Source organism: Gorilla gorilla, chromosome 5, assembly GCF_029281585.2.
Source record: "Gorilla gorilla gorilla isolate KB3781 chromosome 5, NHGRI_mGorGor1-v2.1_pri, whole genome shotgun sequence".
In the NCBI taxonomy this organism is placed as follows: Eukaryota; Metazoa; Chordata; class Mammalia; order Primates; family Hominidae; genus Gorilla; species Gorilla gorilla.
This window is the reverse complement of record NC_073229.2, coordinates 180,987,216-181,009,918: the sequence shown is the minus strand read 5'-3', so window position 1 is coordinate 181,009,918 and position 22,703 is coordinate 180,987,216. Positions and strand designations below refer to the sequence as shown.

The 22,703-nt window shown below is 44.4% G+C and overlaps 1 protein-coding gene across 11 annotated transcripts in view; it reads right to left on the bottom strand.

Annotated features, from left to right (window-relative positions):
• The window catches only part of ARID1B (AT-rich interaction domain 1B), a 437,019-nt gene that overhangs the window by 370,025 nt on the left and 44,291 nt on the right, over positions 1-22,703 (bottom strand). For 10 of the 11 annotated variants that reach the window (XM_055391577.2, XM_063707979.1, XM_063707978.1 and 7 more), the window contains one exon: positions 10,629-10,823. The exons of the other annotated variant lie outside the window; for it this stretch is intronic. In XM_055391577.2, the coding sequence (XP_055247552.1) occupies positions 10,629-10,823 (195 nt within the window). The remainder of the gene's footprint in view (positions 1-10,628; positions 10,824-22,703) is intronic. 11 annotated transcript variants of the gene reach the window in all.

The window sequence follows — 22,703 nt, the reverse complement described above, 5'->3', positions numbered from 1 at the left end:
AACAATTCTGTGTTCCCTACAAAGAGTTAACAACCGCAAAGTTCCCCTCCAAAATTTAGAAATCCGAAATCAAATTCGCAGCCTCTCTTGCAGCCTGCGTGCATTCACGTGACTTAAATTCTTTGTTAGATCATAGCAGAGTTTGATTTGGAAGTAAGCACACTGCATGATGCTCCTTGCCAGACCCTGGTGGCTTTCAGCAGCAGTGGTGATTTCCTGGTCAGAGCTGGAATCCCTCCTGGAGCCTCATGTCTCACTCTCCACTGTGTGCTTATCACTCTCATGGCCTGCTGCGTATGTGCAGTGAAGCATCCCTTAACCGCCATTCCTGGAAGTGTGCTGTGATACATCAGATGCCATGAAGACTAAGGGCCAGTGATGTGGCCAGGTTATCACTCTTCCCATCCTTTTATTTTGAAGCCAAGGAGGAAGAAGAACGGGTGAGAACTCAGCCAGAGACACTAGGGGAGAAATAGATTAGCTCTTCCTGGCAGCTGAAGGGGATTCTAGTCTTTCCTCCTCTCCCCAACTGCTCAGTGATTTGAATGTATCCCCTAAATTTCATGTGTTGAAAATTTAATCTCGAAATTCATATGTTGACTGGAGGTAGGGACTTCAGGAATTAATTAGATAAGGTCATCAGAATGAGGTCCCCTACAATGGGACTCATGGCTTTATAAGAAGAGGAAGAGAGATCTGAGCCAGCACGCTACTACCCTCTCACCCTGTGACGCCTTCCACCACGTTGTGAAGCAGCAAAAGGCCCTCACCAGAGGCCAACACCATGCCTTTGAACTTCTCAGCCTTCAGAACTATAAGAAATAAATTTCCTTTCTTTATAAATTACCCAGCCTGTGATTTTTTTTACAGCAACAGAAAAGAAACTAAGACACTAACCATCAAATTTTGGCCAATTACTGAAGAGTAAGACCTTGTCATCTCCATGACCGCTAAACGAATGGCACAGGACCCACAAGTAGGAAGAAAAGAAGGTAGGCCCTATTTCTCCATGAAGCCCAGGACACTGAGGAGAACCTCCAGAGATGTAAATCCTTAAGATGTCTGGAAAATGACTATTGGGATACCTGAAGATCCTACTGGAAATCTCAAGGTAATATACTAATTGAAAAAAAGAGAAGCCTCCTTGTTGGCTGACCCTTTTAAGAGAGCATCTGAGGTCACAGATCCCATAGGCCAATAATTATTCTGGCCTTTACCTTTTCCCAGTTCTCTTTGGAAACAATGATTATGATACTGATTATAAAGAAACATCTAATCCTTACTTAGAGCGTTTTTTGTTTATTATTATTATTATTATTATTATTATTATTATTATTATACTTTAAGTTCTAGGGTACCTGTGTACAACATGCAGGTTTGTTACATAGGTATACATGTGCCATGTTGGTTTGCTGCACCCATCAACTCATCATTTACATTAGGTATTTCTCCTAATGCTATCCCTCCCCCATCCTCCCATTCCCACCAACAGGCCTCGGTGACTTAGAGCGTTTTAAGAGCTCTTGCTTTCAGGTACGCTCTCGCTATCATTGGCAGCTCAGGCTGGAAAACCATCCCTGCACAGCTGTCTTTTCTGTGGTGCATCTCAGACTGAAGCTTTCTTCCAAAAGACATTTGTCTCCAGCTCTCTTGAGGACTAGCTACTACAACTATCCAAGTGAGGCTGGTTGTACCATGTCTCAGGACCATTAAGTAAAACTTAATTACCTCAGCAATGACAGGTTTTTGCATTTTAATTCTAATACCTGCGTATTTTTGCTATTAACATTAGTCTGACTTTGTTTCTGAATGTTTGGTGTTTTATAGATCTTGACTTGGATCCTTGCCTTTGACTAACCCTGAAGCCAATTCTACTGGTTGGTTTGCTTGGTAGTTATTTTAAAAAATAAAATAAAATAAAATAAGCATGCTCTTACCAAGTCAATATCAATAAAGGGAGATGAATTTGGCTCATTCTTTGGAATATGGTCTGCTTTCTAAATTAAACACACTTCTCCATAAGAATTGGGAAGCTGGGTAACTCCTGCTGTTTATCTAGTGACCAAAATTTTGGATTGGGGCTATTTAAGCAGGCAAGGGATGTTTGTGTTATACACGCACACTACCCACATTCAGATCTCAAATCCAGGACGTCCCAAACATTTCTAAACTTGAGTCCAACTGCAGAGTTGCTCTTGAGGCCTGAGGAAGCCTGGATTAAGCAAGGCTCTCTGGCTCTGCGGAGGAGTCCACAGGCCACTCTGAGAAGTGAGGCTGCTGCTTCTTTATAATCCCCTACTTGCCCCACACGCTCCCACCCATCTTCTTCCTCTGCACCCTCTTGGCTTAAGAGTTTTCTTAATTTCATTCACAACTACAGATTTAACTTTTAAAGTTCCTTTTCAAAATTATAATAAGGGCAAATAGCTTTAATAAATTTGTTACATGTAAAAATAATCAAACTGCCATAAAGAATTTTTTGCCATTAAGAATTTAACTATTGGCTGGCTATTAACATAAAAGAAAAACTTTTTACCTTTAGAAAAAAAAACCTTTTTAAAATACAAAAACAAAGCCATCTAGCCTACCTCATGAGAGTTAAAGGGTTAAGGTAATGCACAGAACATAAATCTTGAAACGTGTTTCCATCCGGACTTCACTTCATATAATTTGTCCCAATGTTGTACAATATATACCTATTTTCAGAACTACTTAGAAAGTAGCAATGTCTTAAAAATGAGTAATTGCTAGATCTCTCTTTGCTTCCTTTTGTGATTCCAAGAATGTCAACCTTAAGATTTTCTACTTATCAAAAACGACAGACTGCACTCTACACATCTAACACATACCAGGTTCTTGCAGAACAAAGACTTACATGAGAATACATTCATTTAAAAAATAATAAAATTAAGAATTAGAAAATAATTTATTACACTGATACCAACAATTTGCTAATCTTTGAAGAAGAAAGAAACACCTCTTTCTCTTTTAAAAAGAATGTGGGTCAGTAGTTATCTTAACACAATTTGTCAAGCATCAACCCATACATTTCACAAGACTGTTGAAATAACAAGACTTTAAAATCTAATACTGAGGCTGGGTATGGTGGCTCATGCCTGTAATCCTAGCACTTTGGAGGCCAAGGCGAGTGGATCGCTTGAGTCCTGAAGTTCAAATCCAGCCTGGGCTACATGGCAAAACCCTGTCTCTACAAAAATATTAAAAATTAGCTGGGTGTGGTGGCATGTACCTGTAGTCCCAGCTACTCAGGAGGCTGAGGTGAGAGAATCACCTGAGCCCAGGAGGTCAAGGCTGCAGTGAGCTGTGATCGTGCCACTGCACTCCATCCTGGGTGACACAGCAGGACCCCATGTCAAACAAACAAACAAAAATCTAATACTGAAATGAAAAGACATTCACTTAATATTACTTTAAAGGGGAAATCCAAGCTGAGAGGTCTTATAGTCCAACCCCCTCATCTGGCAGAGGAGCACAGTGAGATCCAGATTTTCCCAGTATCACACACAGATTAGACATTAATAGGCAAGGACTCAACCATCCCAGCTCCTGGTTCTGGGCCCATTTCATTCCTTTGGGTCAGTGGTGAGTTTCTGATTCACCGAGTGGGCCAAGAACCAGCATCACTACCAAGTCTCCAGAGGGTGTGAGCTGCCCCCACTTGCCGACGTGGCCTCCCTCTAATACCCTGACTCACAGGGCAGTCACGGGAGATTAGGGCCTTCACAGTCAGGTGTCATTGATATGGGCATCCTTGGGCATCCGTGGGGGGATTTTCTTAATGCCCCGGGAGACTCTAACATTCAGCAAAGTTTGAGAACCACTTGTCTAAGATACGTCACTTAATCGCTTTAACTTTCCATTTATCTTGTGGGATTTCCGTTGTTGTTCAGTGTTTGTTTTCCAAGGAGCACTGAAGGGATATGGTTGGTTCATTTTACTGATGTCGACTGTTACCTTTATTTGAATTATTAACGTTTTAACATAAATACCATGCTTAATGTTTCTTTGGTGAAAGCAAATAAATCACACTTATTTAAAATATACTCATTCAATGCTACCTAAAACACACACTTGTTCGAGACCAACCTGGGCAACATGGTGAGACCTCGTCTCTACAAAAAAATTTAAAAATTAGCTGGGCATGGTGGCACATGTCTGTAGTCCCAACTGCTTGGGAGGCTGAGGTGGGAGGATTGTTTGAGCCCAGGAGGTCAAGGCTGCAGTGAGCCATGTTCATGCCACTGCACTCCAGCCCGGGCAACAGAGCAAGACCTTGTCTCTAAAAAATAAAAATAAAACATACATTTAAGATTTACCTCTCAAAAATAAAATAGAAAACCTTACAGATATTTTAGGTTGAAAGTCTATATGTAAAATACATAGTGGAACTCATGTGTACATGACAAAACAGTATAAACTACCAGCAGAGACTAGGAGCTATATACTGTATATAAGCTTAGAAAATCGAGAATAATGTAAATATACAGATAAAAAATAAATGTATCAATATAAACATCCTAATATAAAAGCAGCTTTCCATATTAAAGTGAAATCATCTCACATTTTCTCATTAAACTTTCAGGTAAAATCTGATCTTCTCTCACTTTTCGGAAAAAGGCTACAGATTTAAAAATCTTTATTTAACTTAAAATATGATCTCTTCTAACATATCGTTCCAAGAATGTCACAATTCGAATATGTTTAAACCCAAATACAATATAAAAAGTACACAAAACCAGTTAGGTATTATAGGAATTTACAAATCTTTTCAAAAATATTTTCTTTTTTTTTTTTTTTTTGTGACAGAGTCTCCCTCTGTCACCCAGGCTGGAGTGCAGTGCCAAGATCTCGGCTCACTGCAAGCTCCGCCTCCCGGGTTCACGCCATACTCCTGCCTCAGCCTCCCGAGGAGCTGGGACTACAGGCGCCCGCCACCACGCCGGCTAATTTTTTTGTATTTTTTTTAGTAGAGACGAGGTTTCACTGTGTTAGCCAGGATGGTCTCTATCTATCTCCTGACCTCCTGATCCGCCCACCTCAGCCTCCCCAAGTGCTGGGATTACAGGCGTGAGCCACCGCGCCCAGCCCAAAAATATTTTCTTAGTACAAAACTCCATCTACAGGGAGCTTTGGCATCACAGCCAGTAGCATCTGCTATCTACTTGGAAGCAGAAATGTGAGGTATAAATGTATTTTGCTGGTAAACCTTAAATACCTTCATGTTCACTGCTAAAGAACAACTGAGGAAACCATGATAAAATGTGGCCAGCGAAAGGCCATTATTTATAAAAATCAATCTGCTGAAGGGCCTCCAAACATTTCAGGTGTACAAGCAAATCAGCTCGGCTCCAAGTCTCAGTACAGAACACGAATGTATGAAAATGCTGTAAACAACATAGTGAAATTTCACAGCATTTCATTATTTTACTGGCCAAAATGTTCACTTTCATTTCATTTGTGTGTTTATATATGTATATCTACAAATATGTTTAACATATAAATTAATATACATATACACGTTTCATTACACGAGAATGCCATTGTCACATGAATGTTCTGTTTTTTACACACATGTGGGAGCGTACATGTGCACACAGATATGAATGGGCATCTTTAAGTAAATATAGAGACTCAAAAAATTAAGAGTCTGAATGTAAAACAGGCACCAGGCACCCATTCCTCTCCATTATACTAAGTCAAGTTATCTATCCTTTCTCATCCTGGACACACCATCACAGTCGCAAACATAGGAAGTCTAGGCTGTTTTTAAATAAACAAAAATTAAGCCCTGACTATTGGATTCATATTTAGGATTCAAAGATTGAATCATAATAAACATTTCATGATGAAAAACTCTGGAATTTTTAAGTCTTAAACCAGTCTTCCTCTCCCCATTCATCCTTACTTTTCAGAGCTCTCATGCAAACTATATCAAAACGTGGCTTTAATTACATTTAAAAGAAACACATTTTTTTCCAGAATAGATCAACAATATAAATTAACACAGGTGGAAACCCTAAAAATTGCCTGGCTGCCTTAATAACCCCAAAGGAAACATTTATTTTAGCCAAACAATTGTAATGTTTGTCTCCTTTTTAGAAACATCTGCTGCCAAAATAAACATTTGCATTGGAAGAAGTGTTTTGGCTGTTAAGAGGATACCAAATAAAATGCTTATGTTCTGAAATAAATATTTTACTCAAAAAACATGCAGCAAAATTAGAATACAAATCTTTTTCAAGCCCTCTTCAAGGAAACCTGTTTTGAATTGTTTTTACTTCAATATGAAGTAATAAGTTCAGATGAATCACCTTAACAAAAATAATTATTTTATATTTAATTTTGCCATTTTCTATTTCAAAACAATGATCATATTCTATGTTCCTGCTATAAAGTTCTTCGCAATACAGGTATGCCTTTAAAAACTAAAAAAGTCATGTTTTCCCATCATAAAAGCACTCATGAACTTCAATCCCTCATTTTGCTTTTTTTCCTTTTGCCCTGTCTTATAATTCCAACAGGCATCATATTATCAAACACCTGCAAGAATAGTTAAAATATCAACCCAATTACAAAAAAAACTCAGGAAAAATCTCAGTCTACATAATTGAAATCTGCTTGACACAAATAAATAACTCAGCTTCTGTAAGCTATTTCTCCTGGGTGCCGTTTTATATTAAAATCTTATTTAAAACAAGTTGGTAAAGGCCTAGGTGTACATTTATGATCACGAAGGATAAGAAAAATGAAACAAAACCTGCATTCCTGATCCAGCAAAGAATATCTTGGTGTCTTTAAGGTTTGTTTTTTTTTAATCTGAAAAACTCAGAGTCAGATTCTAGTAACCTTAAAAATTATGCCTCTTCTGTGTAGCTGTCTAATAGATGAAATCAACCAATGTACTTCTGTTAACCAACCCCAGGTCTGAATTCCAGAAGCCTGGAGGCAGAACATTCTCCACAGAGGCATAGAAAATTCATTTCCCCCCTGAACTCAACAAAAACCCAAGTAGACTAGTTTTTAGGGCACCGTGCAAAACTCATCTGTTTAGCCATGTATTTGCCTGATGATGTGGGCAAACTGGCAAGTGAAAGACCACAAATCTAGTTCCAGTTAATAAAGACTAAAATGATGTACTATTATCACATCATGCTTCAAAGATCCAGTCACGAGTATATCTCAAAAACAAAATTATCACCATACAAATCAAAGATCACCAGGGTAATACTAAAATCAAACACAGTCAGTGGCCAGTTCCTTCAGACTCTCAGAGACAAAAAATAAACAGTGATACTCCTCTCCATGTTAAATATTCACATCAGCACTGCAGTTCTTTCTAACAAAATACTCATTTAAAATTCATATCACAGGAGCAGAACGCCAGCCAGGAATCAAACTGTGACCCCTGAGCCAAAGACAACTTACCACTCAGCTGGTAAGTGGGCAACTCAATTTACAAACTTGAATTCCTGCATTTTAATCCTGTGCAGAAATATATGAGCAATATTAAATGAACTGGATTCAGCTCATTAGAGGTTCACAAACCAAACACAGAACGTTCTGGAAGCCATCCAAAGCAAAGTCATGCCTAGGTGGTGATGTCCACTCAATAAATACTCAATGTCATAATTATCTTTCAACTTTTTCCCTGAAGAACATTATTAGCCACAACTACAACAATGCTTAGCCAATTACATTAATCCTAGGGGAAGATGGATGGGACCAGCAGCCAATCACAGTGCCAGGACGCTGTTTGTGAACAAATTTATAATTATCCAAAATGCAGAAACAAAGCAATTCACTGAAAATTCCTCCCCAAAGAACACAGACTCAAGCTAACAAAATGAATGTACGTGCTCTAATAACCTTTGCTCTAAATCTTCACTATTTTTTTTCCATTTCAAAAATTAAGAACTGTTCACATGACCTTGGTATTATAAAAGCTGTATGTCTTCTTTAAAATGTTATACACATTCAAAAGTGCATTCTGTTATTTTTAGCCTTTTAAATTTTAAAACAAGATACTATATTTCAAAGCTGTATTTAACTAAATGAAAGTGTAAAAAGGCAATACAGATTATTTAGACCCATGACTTTGATTAACTCATTATGAAAGTTTCGACACTTCTGCAGCCAGGATATTCAATTTCTTACCAGATATACTATTTTCCTTTCATTATCAGAAAGATCTGTGCTTAATTAGAATTGGGTATTTCTTTTGGTTAGCAGTAAAATATCTAATCTAAAATCTTAATTAAAAATTTGCTGAAATACTTGATGGGCAACCTACATCAATTTGTCCCTTCAAATAAATCTAAGAGTCATTGGATTTAAAAAGTGTATAAGAGTCACAGGGATTAAATAAACGGAAGAAGCTAAGAAAATTGAGATTATATATCTGTGTATGTCCTCTACTTTTAGCTTTACACGTTTGGAAAAGAAAATAATTAAAAACATTTCCTAGGTAATCATTCTTCACACACCCTCTCCATTTGTTTGACTCCCACTTTGGGACTGGAAACTAAGCCAACATCTAGAACTTCTAGTGAGACTTAACTCCTTCAGAGACCAGGGAGATCTGGCTGCTTGCCGTGAACAGCATCTTTTGAAACTGACTTTTTAATCTCACATCAGGGAAACATGCTGAAAAGCAAAGTGGGGAGCCCAAGAGCGGCGAGCATCCACTTCTCTCTGCCGGTCCCACTACCTCTTACTACCTTCCCACCTCTGCTCTCTTCCTGTGGCCAGAGCACCATCCACAACTATTAGCTCCCACATAAAATCAGCAACAGAGTGTGATGGGGACTTGAGCAGCCAGCTGCCTGGGCTGTCTTCCTTTCAACTAATGGTGAAGTTGCTCTAAAACTAAAATGAAGGAGAGAAAATCGCAACTCTTTCACCTTACTTTTCATCATTTACAGATTATTTCCTTCTCACAATTAGCAGCCACAACTAAAGATTTCTACTCTAGGCAGCAAAATATTGCTGGAAAAAAAGGAATAATGTGGAAAAAATTAAAAGTACAATTAAGTATGCAACTGACTGCTAGAATTCTGAGTGGGTAACCTTCAATAATTGAGAAGTGAGGTCTCTTACAACAGCAAAGGGTGTTCAATCTGCATCTAGGATTCAAAGGCTGAGCTACCTCTATCTTCCCCCATAATGGCCTTAACATAAAAAAGTCATCCAAGTGGGAGCAAAGATAAAGAAGAAAGACAACATTTTATTTCTTATTTTATAAATAAAAGACTTATTTTATTTCTTTTTTTTTTAGGGTCTCGATACATTGCCTAGGCTGGACTCAAACTCCTGGGCTCAAGCGATCCTCCCACTTCAGCCTCCCGAATAGCTGGAAATACAGGAGGGTGCCACCATGCCATGCTACTATAACACAGACTTACACAATATTATAATTAAAATAAACTTCAATAATAAATTAATAACAATAATAATGAAATAAATAATAAATCACAATACAGATCGAATAGTGTATAAACGAGAAGGCTCAGAAGCAACCTACTGATGAACTGTTAATATACAGCTATGTATCATGTAAAGTGTATGATCAATCATTCTCCATATCCACATCAGAGAGAACAGTAGTCATATCTAATTTTTGCCCCTCAACGAAAGATGTCTGGTCAGATGGAAGCATTTCCTGAGAGAGCACTGTCAAGCCCTGTTGTGGGTTACCAACGGCCGCACCATGGGACACCCCAGCCTGGAGCAGTAAAACGTGCAGCAGCATCAGCCTGACCCACTCCCTGGGGGCTTAGGCACGGTATGGCGATTTATAAATAAGCCTTTCTGGTGCTCCTAGTAACTAAATACCCTAATAAGTTTGAATCTAATCTAGTCTTTTCCAAATTTCATCCTCCCTCCAGCCAGCATAAAGGGGTATTCTTTCAAGTATCCAAAAGACTAGGTTTACCACTGCTAGAGGGTAAATGGTCATCTAAGGTGACTCCATTAGATTCTAGAGAAAAAAAAGGAAAATGCTGGGTCTCTTAAAAGCAGGAAGCCTTTTTTAAGTAAAAACACAAAACCCATCAAGACCTAACAAAACAGATGCACATCAAATCCTCTTATATGAAATACAGAAACCTTTTTCAAAAGGTACAGAAGAAATAATTTAAGAAATGAAAGCAAAATAACTTTGGGAGACTAAACTTTTTTTTTTTTCAATTTTAAAAACTTGATGCCATCCTCATGGAAAAGACCTTTAAATGACTTGAAAATTCACCTTAAGATAGTCTATTCACAGCTCAAAATCTGACACAGTCTGACAGAAATGCTGGAATGCCAAGTTCACTTCAGAGCTTACATCTGTTATAACCTGCTGCAAATTTATGACACAGTGCACCTATCAAATACAGCTGGTCCTGCTGCCCTTCTACCAAACAGGTGTTCTGTCCACTTTAAAAAGCTCACCTTTCCATCTTTAAAAGAAAAAAAAATTATACCTGTGATTAAAGAAACAATAAAAATTAAAGCAGAAAATCCATGCAATGCCCCCTAATTCTCTTTAACATCAATCTTAGGTGGACAGCAAAAGGCAAAGACAAAACTATTACAAAAAAGCAGCGGGTCGGGGGACCAGCACAAACCTGCTGCTGAGGGTACTGCATTCCGCCCATGGCCCCGGGAGTCCGACCCTGGATGCCAATTGGATACCGCTGTGGGCCTGGAGGGCCATAGGAACCTCCTGGGTATGGACTGCTCTGCTGAGGCTGAGAATGAGGGTTACTACCCATGCCATACAACTGAGGTCTCTTCATCACCATTGGATCCATTGGGCTGCCCTGTGAAGACATAAAAGAAGTCGGTTTATTAATTCATTCTTTATTACAAAGGCAGAAATTTGTGTTATGTCAACATATGCATTAATAACACAACTATCCTTAAGTTTTAAAAATATTAAAAACAACGACCTGACAAAACATCCAGCAAGACATTAAAGAAAAAACCTAGATGGATACAAGAAATTTTATTTTTTACTTTTAGAAGTTTTTAACAATTAAGAGAGCTCTGGACTAAACAAAACTAAAAACGATTTTGGACCATAAGCAGAGAGAAAACATTTGCATCTAAAATTCTATTATGCATACAGGAAAAGAGCATGATAGTTAAGCTCACCCACCTCCTTTTAGCTTACTAGTAATAAGAGCAGAGGGTATTGAGTGATTAACATTTTCTGCCTTCAAAGTATTCTTAGAACAATGATTTTATTTTAGAACTGAGTCTGCAAGTCTTGATCAAACCTTAGTGCAACCGAGTGTTCATTAAAAAGTGAAAAGATGCCCTCCCTCTCCCTCTCCCTCTCCCCTCTCCCCTCTCCCCTCTCCCCTCTCCCCTCTCCCCTCTCCCCTCTCCCCTCTTTCCACGGTCTCCCTCTGATGCCGAGCCGAAGCTGGACGGTACTGCTGCCATCTCAGCTCACTGCAACCTCCCTGCCTGATTCTCCTGCCTCAGCCTGCCGAGTGCCTGCGATTGCAGGCGCGCGCCGCCCCGCCTGACTGGTTTTCGTATTTTTTTGGTGGAGACGGGGTTTCGCTGCGTTGGCCGGGCTGGTCTCCAGCTCCTAACCGCGAGTGATCTGCCAGCCTCGGCCTCCCGAGGTGCCGGGATTGCAGACAGAGTCTGGTTAACTCAGTGCTCAATGGTGCCCAGGCTGGAGTGCAGTGGCGTGATCTCGGCCGGCTACAACCACCTCCCAGCCGCCTGCCTTGGCCTCCCAAAGTGCCGAGATTGCAGCCTCTGCCCGGCTGCCGCCCCGTCTGGGAAGTGAGGAGCGTCTCCGCCTGGCCGCCCATCGTCCGGGATGTGAGGAGCCCCTCTGCCTGGCTGCCCAGTCTGGAAAGTGAGGAGCCCCTCTGCCTGGCTGCCCAGTCTGGAAAGTGAGGAGCCTCTCTGCCCGGCCGCCATCCCATCTAGGAAACAAGGAGCGCCTCTTCCCGGCCGCCATCACATCTGGGAAGTGAGGAGCGGCTCTGCCCGGCCACCCATCATCTGAGATGTGGGGAGCACCTCTGCCCTGCCGCCCCGTCCAGGATGTGAGGAGCGTCTCTGCCCGGCCGCCCCGTCTGAGAAGTGAGGAGACCCTCTGCCTGGCAACCGCCCCGCCCGAGAAGTGAGGAGCCCCTCCGCCCGGCAGCCACCCCGCCCGAGAAGTGAGGAGCCCCTCCGCCCGGCAGCCACCCCGTCTGGGAAGTGAGGAGCATCTCCGCCCGGCAGCCACCTCGTCCGGGAGGGAGGTGGGGGGGTCAGCCCCCCGCCCGGCCAGCCGCCCCGTCCGGGAGGGAGGTGGGGGGGCCAGCCCGCCGCCCGGCCAGCCGCCCCGTCCGGGAGGGAGGTGGGGGGGCCAGCCCCCCGCCCGGCAAGCCGCCCCGTCCGGCCAGCCGCCCCGTCCGGGAGGGAGGTGGGGGGGTTAGCCCACCGCCCAGCCTGCCGCCCTGTCCAGGAGGGAGGTGGGGGTTCGGACCCCCGCCTGGCCGGCCACCCGGTCCGAGAGGTGAGGGGCGCCTCTGCCCGGCCGCCCCTACTGGGAAGTGAGGAGCCCCTCTGATCGGCCAGCCGCTCCGTCCGGGAGGGAGGTGGGGGGGTCAGCCCCCCGCCCGGCCAGCCACCCCGTCCGGAAGGGAGGTGGGGGGGTCAACCCCCCACCCCGCCAGCCGCCCCGTCCGGGAGGGAGGTGGGGGGGTTAGCCCCCCACCTGGCCAGCCGCCCCGTCCGGGAGGTGAGGGGCACCTCTGCCCGGCCGCCCCTACTGGGAAGTGAGGAGCCCCCTCGCCCGGCCAGCCGCCCCGTCCGGGAGGGAGGTGGGGGGTTAGCCCCCCACCTGGCCAGCCGCCCCGTCCGGGAGGTGAGGGGCGCCTCTGCCCGGCAGCCCCTACTGGGAAGTGAGGAGCCCCTCTGCCCGGCCAGCCGCTCCGTCCGGGAGGGAGGTGGGGGGGTCAGCCCCCCGCCCGGCCAGCCGCCCCGTCCAGGAGGGAGGTGGGGGGGTTAGCCCACCGCCCAGCCTGCCGCCCTGTCCAGGAGGGAGGTGGGGGTTCGGCCCCCCGCCTGGCCGGCCACCCGGTCCAAGAGGTGAGGGGCGCCTCTGCCCGGCCGCCCCTACTGGGAAGCGAGGAGCCCCTCTGATCGGCCAGCCGCTCCGTCCGGGAGGGAGGTGGGGGGGTCAGCCCCCCGCCCGGCCAGCCGCCCCGTCCGGGAGGGAGGTGGGGGGGTCAGCCCCCCGCCCGGCCAGCCGCCCCGTCCGGGAGATGAGGGGCGCCTCTGCCCGGCCGCCCCTACTGGGAAGTGAGGAGCCCCTCAGCCCGGCCAGCCGCCCCGTCCGGGAGGGAGGTGGGGGGGTCAGCCCACCGCCCAGCTTGCCGCCCTGTCCGGGAGGGAGGTGGGGGGTCAGCCCCCCGCCTGGCCAGCCACCCCGTCCGGGAGGGAGGTGGGGGGGTCAGCCCACCGCCCAGCCTGCCGCCCTGTCCGGGAGGGAGGTGGGGGTTCGGCCCCCCGCCTGGCCAGCCGCCCCATCCGGGAGGTGAGGGGCGCCTCTGCCCGGCCGCCCCTACTGGGAAGTGAGGAGCCCCTCTGCCCGGCCAGCCGCCCCGTCCAGGAGGGAGGTGGGGGTGGTCAGCCCCCTGCCCGGCCAGCCGCCCCGTCCGGGAGGTGAGGGGCACCTCTGCCCGGCCGCCCCTACTGGGAAGTGAGGAGCCCCTCTGCCCGGCCACCACCCCGTCTTGGAGGTGTACCCAACAGCTCATTGAGACCGGGTCATGATGACAATGGCGGTTTTGTGGAATGGAAAGGGGGGAAAGGTGGGGAAAAGATTGAGAGATTGGATGGTTGCCGTGTCTGTGTGGAAAGAGGTAGACATGGGAGACTTTTCATTTTGTTCTGTACTAAGAAAAAATTCTTCTGCCTTGGGATCCTGTTGATCTGTGACCCTACCCCCAACCCTGTGCTCTCTGAAACATGTGCTGTATCCACTCAGGGTTGAATGGATTAAGGGCGGTGCAAGATGTGCTTTGTTAAACAGATGCTTGAAGGCAGCATGCTCGTTAAGAGCCATCACCACTCCCTAATCTCAAGTACCCAGGGACACAAACACTGCGGAAGGCCGCAGGGTCCTCTGCCTAGGAAAACCAGAGAACTTTGTTCACTTGCTTATCTGCCGACCTTCCCTCCACTATTGTCCTGTAACCCTGCCAAATCCCCCTCTGCGAGAAACACCCAAGAATGATCAATAAAAAAAAAAAAAAAAAAAAAAAAATAGCTTATAAAAAAAAAAAAAAAAAAGTGAAAAGATAGATTTTAGATCATGCATATGTCCAGGGTAAAGATTTTGTTCAGAGACCAGCAGTGTGTAGGGATGAGCACTCAGACTATGAGTCACAGCACCTCTCCCCATGTAAGTCAGCATCTTACCAAACACAATCAGTTCACAAGTAGATGTTGAATTTTATTTTTGGTTTGGTGAGTCAGGCCCTGGGCTTCAGGGCCGAGGTCATACAGGAGGGCTAGGCGTGGAGCCTCAGCCCTTCATGTCCTGGGGCGTCAAAGGAACAAAGCAATAGGCAGAAAGGCCCTCACCCGGTGCTACAGTAGCAGGCAGCATTCACCCAGCAGCTCCTTCCTTCCCTCCTCTGTCCTTCCAAAACCACATACTGATCCCAACTGTGTGCCAGATGCTGCGTTCACACTGAGGTAAGTACATGGGGACTTTCAGGAAGGCTTAAGAATTAGCAGGGTAAAGGGTAAATTCAAGACCATCCTGGCAACATCACAAGACCCTGTCTCTACAACAAATTAAAAACTTAGCCAGGCGTGGTGGCAGGCACCTATAGTCCCAGCTGTTCAGGCTAAGGCAAGAAGATCACTTGACCCCAGGAGTTCGAGGCTGCAGTGAGCTATGATCACACCACTCCACTCCAGTCTGGGTAACACAGTGGGATCCTGTCTCTTGAAAAAAAAAAAAAAAAAAGAGGCCGGGCATGGTGACTCACGCCTGTAATCCCAGCACTTTGGGAGGCCAAGACGGGCAGATCACTTGAGGTCAGGAGTTTGAGACCAGCCTGACCAACATGGTGAAACCCTGTCTCTACTAAAAATACAAGAATTAGCTGGGCATGGTAGTGCACGCCTATAATCCCAGCTACTCCGGAGGCTGAGGCAGGAGAATCGCTTGAACCCAGGAGGCGGAGGCTGCAGTGAGCCAAGATTGTGCCACTCCAGCCTGAGAGACAGAGCTAGACTCCATCTCAAAAAAAAAAAAAAGAATTACCAGGATAAAGGGGAATAACACGTCCAAGGTGGGAGGGAACAGCATGTACAGTACCACAGGGCAGAAGAAACAGCACAAGGCACTGGGTCAAGGGAGATGAACTGCCTGGTGTGTATCAGGAAATAAAAACCATCTGGATCCACGTGAAGCACGAATTTGCGAAGATGCTGAAGCAGGCAGAAGCCAGAACATGGGTGAGCCCTGCAGGGCATTCTACAGGCTCAGGCTGCCTCTGACAGATGAACACAGGACTGCTCCCTTGGGCACCCGACCCAGCTGGAAGCAGGTCAGGTTGCCCTGGCAGGCAGGTGAGGCTGAGGTCCTGAACTGGCAGCAGTAGTGGGAGGAAGCAAGCCCAGCTCCAAGGCACAGTTAGAAGGGAAATGCGGCAGGATTTGGAGACCAAATGAGTGATGGAAGCCAGCAGCCAAATGAGATGGAGTGTGCAGAGGGAGAAGCCAATCACCATATCCCCAGGAGTGGGAGCCTTCAGTGGTTTACATAGGAAACTTGAGGCTCTGATATGAAATCCAGGTGAAAATGCCCAGAAGGAAGAGACATAATGAGCTGCAGCTTGGGGAGTAAGGCCTGACCTAGAAAAATAGGTAGAGAAGTCAGCAGAGAGGACATCCACTCCCAGAGGGCAGGGATTTTCTCTATTTTATTCACTATTACATCTCCAGGGCATAAGTTGAACAGTGTACCCAGCACATTAATTGATGAATTAATCAATAGGAAGCAATAAAACCCATGAACTTTATTTAGGAGGAATATATGAAAGGAAAACAATGGGTAGCGAACAGAATCCTAGAGAATATCACCGCTTAAGGGAAAAGGGAAAATGAACCCCCAGACAAGCTGGAAGAATGGCCAGAAAATGTAGACACTCTGGAGAGTGTGGTATTACAGGAGGGAAGGGAGTCAGGTGTAGCAACGAAACAGGTGTGCCAAATGCAGCCCAGGAATGCAGTCAGGTGAAGGGTAAAGGCTTCTGCTATACTTGACAAGGAGGCCACTGCTGTGCTCGGCAAGGACAGTCTCGCTGCAGAGGTGAGGGCTGAGGCTGGAAGAGGAGGGACGGAGGGGAGGTGAAGATGGAAGGCAGGAGCACAGACCCCGAGAACTGCCAGTCCTCCCTTCCACCGGCACTCCCACTCCAAGGCTGCATGGGTCCTTCCCCTTCTCTGCCTTCCTCAATACTCTGGTGTTCACTTTAAGGATTTGGTGAATCCATTCACCATACATTTACTAAGCACCTACTATGTGCGTTGTGCCCAACACTGGAAGCAGAAGGATGAACGAGCCTCCATGTCCTGGAGATTCACTGAAGGAGACAGACTAAACAGGTCACAGTGCAACACAGCAGATGTCCTGAAGGGACAAAGCACCAAGGCAAGGTGAGAAGAGGGTGTCTCACTGGGTCTGCCATGGGCTTTAACAAAGGCTTCCTATAGGAAATACCTGAGCTCAGTCCCAAGGGATCCACAGGACTGTGCCAGGAGGAACCCATCTCACCTGAATGAAGCTCTGTGGAGGACACAGGAGGAAAGAGGGTGCTTTGCCCCAGGCCCCACAGCCTACAAGCAACTGTTCTGCTCAAAATTCACCATGTGATACAATTTTAAACTGTTACTACTTTCACCAGCCAAGACACTGTTTGGACTTAAAATGATAGAAATTAAACGACAGTACATTTGTTTGCCCAAACAATATACTGATTTTACATAACCTGAGCCGCCTTCATAATTAAGTGTACAAACATATGTGTTGATATATTTGTAGTAAAACTAAAATCTAGGGCTAAGAATTCATTTTCTCATAATTATTTAAATTAGAATTTATGCCTGATAAAAATAAAATGTGATTATTTTCTAGATTTTCTTGAAAAAGGTAAAACTTTTTATGGAAGTATGAAAATCAAGGCTGAGTTGGTGATTTCAAAATCAGCCAAGTGAATGAAGGGCCTATGGAGAGGCTGAGTAAATCAAATTTCAGGCTAAATTTCCAATACGGGGCCCTGAGGCAGTCCTATCTTCACATTCAATCTAGACAGCCCAGGGCATAGGAAACGTCTACTTATTTCACTTCAAATAGTGCACGACCAAAACTGCCTTAATTAAAGCAGAAATGTTAAATGGGAAAATGATTGGAATGTCTATGTTTTAATGCTATAGATAACAGTGCAGCAAATTCATCTTATCAGTGACTAAAATTGTTTTGTATTATCTGTCTCATCACTGCCATCAACTCTCACAGTCCTACTTAAAATTCAGTTAATTTGCACCATGTCAAAAATGTTAGCTTAACCCTCAGATTTCTGAAAATCGAAAGCATTAAATACACAGATTATCTGAACCTCTCAAAATGCATCAAATATCTTTCAATGAGACTTCAGATAGAAAAACAGATACTCATACAGTGCAAATTATTTAATTTTAACCTCTCCTTATGCTCTATTAAATAAATATTCATCCACAGTCCAAATCCATCCTGCTGTGTCCTCTATTTTTGAGCATTAAAAATGTACAACTGAGGGTCTCAACTCCTGCTTCTCACTACCAGTCCCTTAAAGAAACTAAAAATTGGCCGAGCGCGGCGGCTCACGCCTGTAATCCCAGCACTTCGGAAGGCTGAGGCAGGTGGATTGCCTGAGCTCAGGAGTTCAAGACCAGCCTGAGCAACATGGTGAAATCCCGTCTCCACTAAAATACAAAAAATTAGCCAGGCGTGGTGGCGGGCACCTGTAATCCCAGCTACTCAGAAGGCTGAGGCAGGAGAACTGCTTGAACCTGTGAGGCAGAGGTTGCGGTGAGCCAAGATCGTGCCACTACACACTCCACCCTGGGTGACAGAGCAAGACTCCGTCTCAAAAAAAAAAAAAAAAAAAAATCAAATCTAAGACTTCTGGAAAACAAAAGGGCCAAGCTGCTTCTTGTATGCACATCTAACCTGAAGCAATTTTATGTTTTTTGTTTTGTTTTTTGAGACAGGGTCTCACTCTGTCACCCAGACTGGAGTGCAGTGGCGCGATCTTGGCTCACTGCAACCTCCACCTCCCGGGTTCAAGTGATTCTCATGTCTCAGCCTCCCGAGTAGCTGGGATTACAGGCACATACCACCACACCCAGCTTATTTTTGTATTTTTTGTAGAGACAGGATTTTGCCGTGTTGGCAAGGCTGGTCTCGAACTCCTGACCTCAAGTGATTCGCCTGCCTCGACCTCCCAAAGTGCTGGGATTACAGGCGTGAGCCGCTGCGCCTGGCCAATTTTATGTTTTTTTAACATCTATCCGGGTATGACCATTTTCATTTCTCACTGAAAGTTTATGCTCTATCAGGGTTATCATCCACATCGAAAACAGCCCTCAACAACTTCTCTAAATAGGTTGTCCGAGCATGTTTTCATTTCTACATGGCATTCCACAACTGCTGTAGCTTGAGTTTCAATTCCAGAAAATAAGACAAGTGCTGTGAAGGCCACAATATATACACCACCATTTTCAAAGAGCTCTTAACCTAACCAGTCTGGTTTTAGTTACTTGGCTTTTAACGCAATTTTTTTACTTGATAAGACTTTCCTCCTCCTTATTCAAAGTAAACTTTTGGATGTACATGTAAGTAGGAGTTATTCTCTCTCTCTCTAAGGAAGAAATACATTGTCGATTTTTAAGAAATGTTTGTATATAGATTCTTCTAAGCATATTGGGTAGCACAATTCAGCTATATTACATGTCAGATAGGCTTTCAGAGGCTGGCCTGGGAATCCAACTGTCCTTTTCAAGATGATCCAAGTTAAAGGACAACTTGCTTATATACTTTTAGTATACTTTAAATATACTTTATCCTTTTTATATTTAGATACTCTGTTATCGCGCTTTCAGAGTATCCCTAAGCATGCATTTATAGTAAAAGATATCTATCTAATTGTATCTGCTCCTAAATATCAAATTAAGAACATAGTTTATTAGGTATATCTTTATGCGTATCATATTTTACTACTTTTTTCAGCCCAATTCCTTCAACCGCAAATTGAAAAAACACTTCACAAAAAAAAAAAAAAAACAACAACAACAAAGAAAACCCACAGAAAGAACTATCAAATCTTGTTGATCTAAAATCATTTCTACACATGTGGATTAAACAAGAGCTGATAGAAAACTCTTCCCCCTTTTGAACCATTGTTTGGGAAACAACATTCTCTTACTAGTAACTAAAGAAAACTTTTAAAATCTGTTCTATTTCTCTCGCTCAAACAGGGCAGGGGGTGTTTATTCACGTCTGCAGCTGTGTACTGAATGGCACTGCCCAGCAAGGAAGTAGGGGCTCTGGATTCAGAATGGATTCACAGCCCTGTCCCACCAGGGACCTCGAGTACACTGTGACCTTATTTCTTAGTTTTCTCATTCACTAAAGGAGAAATAAAACCCACCTTGCAATTATTATGAACATTAAATTCATCAGCGCTATAAAGGCTCTCAGAGGTCACAGGGGCTATGGCAGCACCTGGAGCCCAGGGCCCACCTACTCATTGAGAAAAAATGGAACAGCCCAACTGTGCAAAAGTAAAGAATCCATGGCCCGGCCGTAACACACCAACACAGCGGACTACACACGGGCATAGAGAAGACATGTCAGGTGACGTGCCATTTCTTCAGTAGATGCACGCAGATCACAGCCATGTGAAACAAGCTCGATAAGGATCAGGGTCAGCCACAGTGGCCTGTAAATAGTTGCTGTCATATCGGGAAGCAATCTGTGTTTACTTTTCTGTGATGGTGTCTAAATATAGCTCAAAATGCCTCTGTTTTTCCCTGAGCATACTACAAACAGTACTCTGGCTCTCTGTAAAGGGAGAACAGGAGGTGGATGCAACACGGCCGTCTAGCCTGTCTTCCTCCCTCGCACACCCGCCTGGTCACGGCACACACAGAACAGTGGGCAGTGGGCGCCCACTCCACCTCACCACAGAGGTTCCCCACCACATGCCAGTGGCACCACCCAGAAGCCACCGTGGGACAGACTTCAGAGCTGCTGTACACACCTGCAGAAGACACAAGTAAAGACAATGATAATACTGAATGCACACTCTGGTCAGGTTCTTCTCCTAACGGCATAAAAACCCGTTTACGGCAAAAGTAAGAGTGGGCACTAAAGACTCTTCCCTTGTTTCATAACAAGTGCCTACTCCTCTCTAAGCCAGAAAGAACCAAGAATCTCAGCTACCACTGCCACCACTACTGCAGAATGTAATCGCCAAAGAGATTCTCTCATGCCCAATGACACAAGGGAGGCTCATGGTAGCAGAGCTCAGACCAGAGTCAAGTCTCCCAACTCGGGTCCACAGTCCCTTCTCTGGTCTGGTGTGTCTATACACGATCATCAGACTGAAGGAGGATAACATGCAACCCTGCATTTAAAACCACTATGTGTTTTACTTCAACTCACCACAAAACACTGCCTGCTTATTAAGACTTGAACTAACACGTTGGAACTTCGAACGTGGGTATCAACACACAGAAGTTCTTCTTTTGTCAATACAGGAATATTTGCCACATTTTCCAATGGTACAGAAAGGATCAAGAAAAGGGATTCTAAGATATTAGACAAGACTGGCCACACATGGTGGCTCACACCTGTAATCTCAGCACTTTGGGAGGCCGAGGCAGGCAGATCACTTGAGGTCAGGAGTTCAAGATCAGCCTGGCCAACATGGTGAAACCCCTTCTCTACTGAAAAAAAAAAAAAAAAAGATATTAGACAAGGCAGAAAAGGTTGTTTTGTTATTAACTCTAAGAACCATGAAATCATCGGTGCCCTCTAACCATGACATCAGTAGCAATGTTGGGGGAGAGACCTCAAAACACTCATAACTGACTGAGAAAGATGACCACTGCCTGTGTTTTTGGTCTTGGTTTTGGTTTTCTTAAGCAAGGTGCAGAGAACATATGTATTTGTGGAACCATGGAACCCTCAATTTAGCATACAGTGTCACAGGAGTTCATGGAATCTACTCTAGAAACCCATCCAAAGATCCCAGACTTACATTATCAAATAATAACAACATATGCCATGCATTTCCAAAGCACTTTAATATAGTCTCACGTGATCACAATTCTTAAGACAGCCTGACCAAAGATTCAAAGATTCAGCAATGAAACTCAGAACCTTAGAACTGCAGAGAGCCTGACGGGTCCGTAAGTGATGTACATACAAATCCTTTCAAAGCATCTACAATGAATGTTATGAATTTCTTCCTCCTATGTAACAAAAGTCTGCTCCCTGTCATTTATACCCATTGGTATTACTTTGGTCCTTTGGCAGAATATTTGAAGATCACTGTAAGCTATTTCTCTTTTCTGCGTGACATATACCCATTCTCAGCCCCCTCAACACAAAAGGCATTGTGGGGGGAGTGGGGGAGCAGTTCTTGCTTCCTTTTTCTAGAACCTGCACTGCTGACAACACAGTCTAAGAGCTCTGCGCTCTTGGCAGCCCCATCCCCACCAACAGCTGACTAAAGCCCACCTCCCCATCTCCTATCAGACACTTGGGGAGTTGACCCTAGTAGAAGTTGGTCTTTATCTCCGCTTGTTTGCATTTCGCTTCTTTCTGATCACCATTCTACCAGGATGAGGTTATTTTTCAGATCTTGATTTGGATCTGACATATTATAGTGACTGCATTTTCTAGCTTGACATCAACCATCAATGAAATCAGCATACTATTTCACCCAAGTCTTCAACAATGAAAACACTGAAGAGGTGCGAGGGGAGACAGAGCCTTGGACTCACTACCAAAGCTATTCATAAAGACTGGTATTTAAATCCAAGCATCAGTGTTCTGGAAGCAGATCCGTACAGAAACCTTTCCACTGGTTCCCAGGAAACCTCCCATTCCTTCACTACTCTTGCTATGCAAGTACAATACCATATTTGCCTTTACGTGACCACCTCTTGACCACTTCAAATTCCCACATCTTTTCTAATACATAAAATAAATCCAAAGTTTAGAAACATAATTTGGGGAAAAGGTTACAACGGAGCAGGCAGGGGGTTTCAAGTCAGACAAACCTGGGTGAGAATCCTGCCTGTGCTGCTTATTAGCTAGGTAAGCTTAAGCTATTCAACAGAATACGGTCACACTCACCTCGCAGTGTTGCTGGTGGATTAAATGAGATATCACAGGATTTATCACATAAAAAGAACTTCCTAAATCTTTTATTTTACTCTTAACAAATTAGCAAATTGAAGGCAGAGCTAAACCACTCAATAATTTAATCTACATATTTTCCTGTCTCCCCAGCAGACTGTTAATTTCAAGGTGAAAATTTTGTCTTATTCATCTTTGCATACCTAGCACTTAGTACAATGCCTGGCATAATTAACATTTGTTGACATGAGAAAGG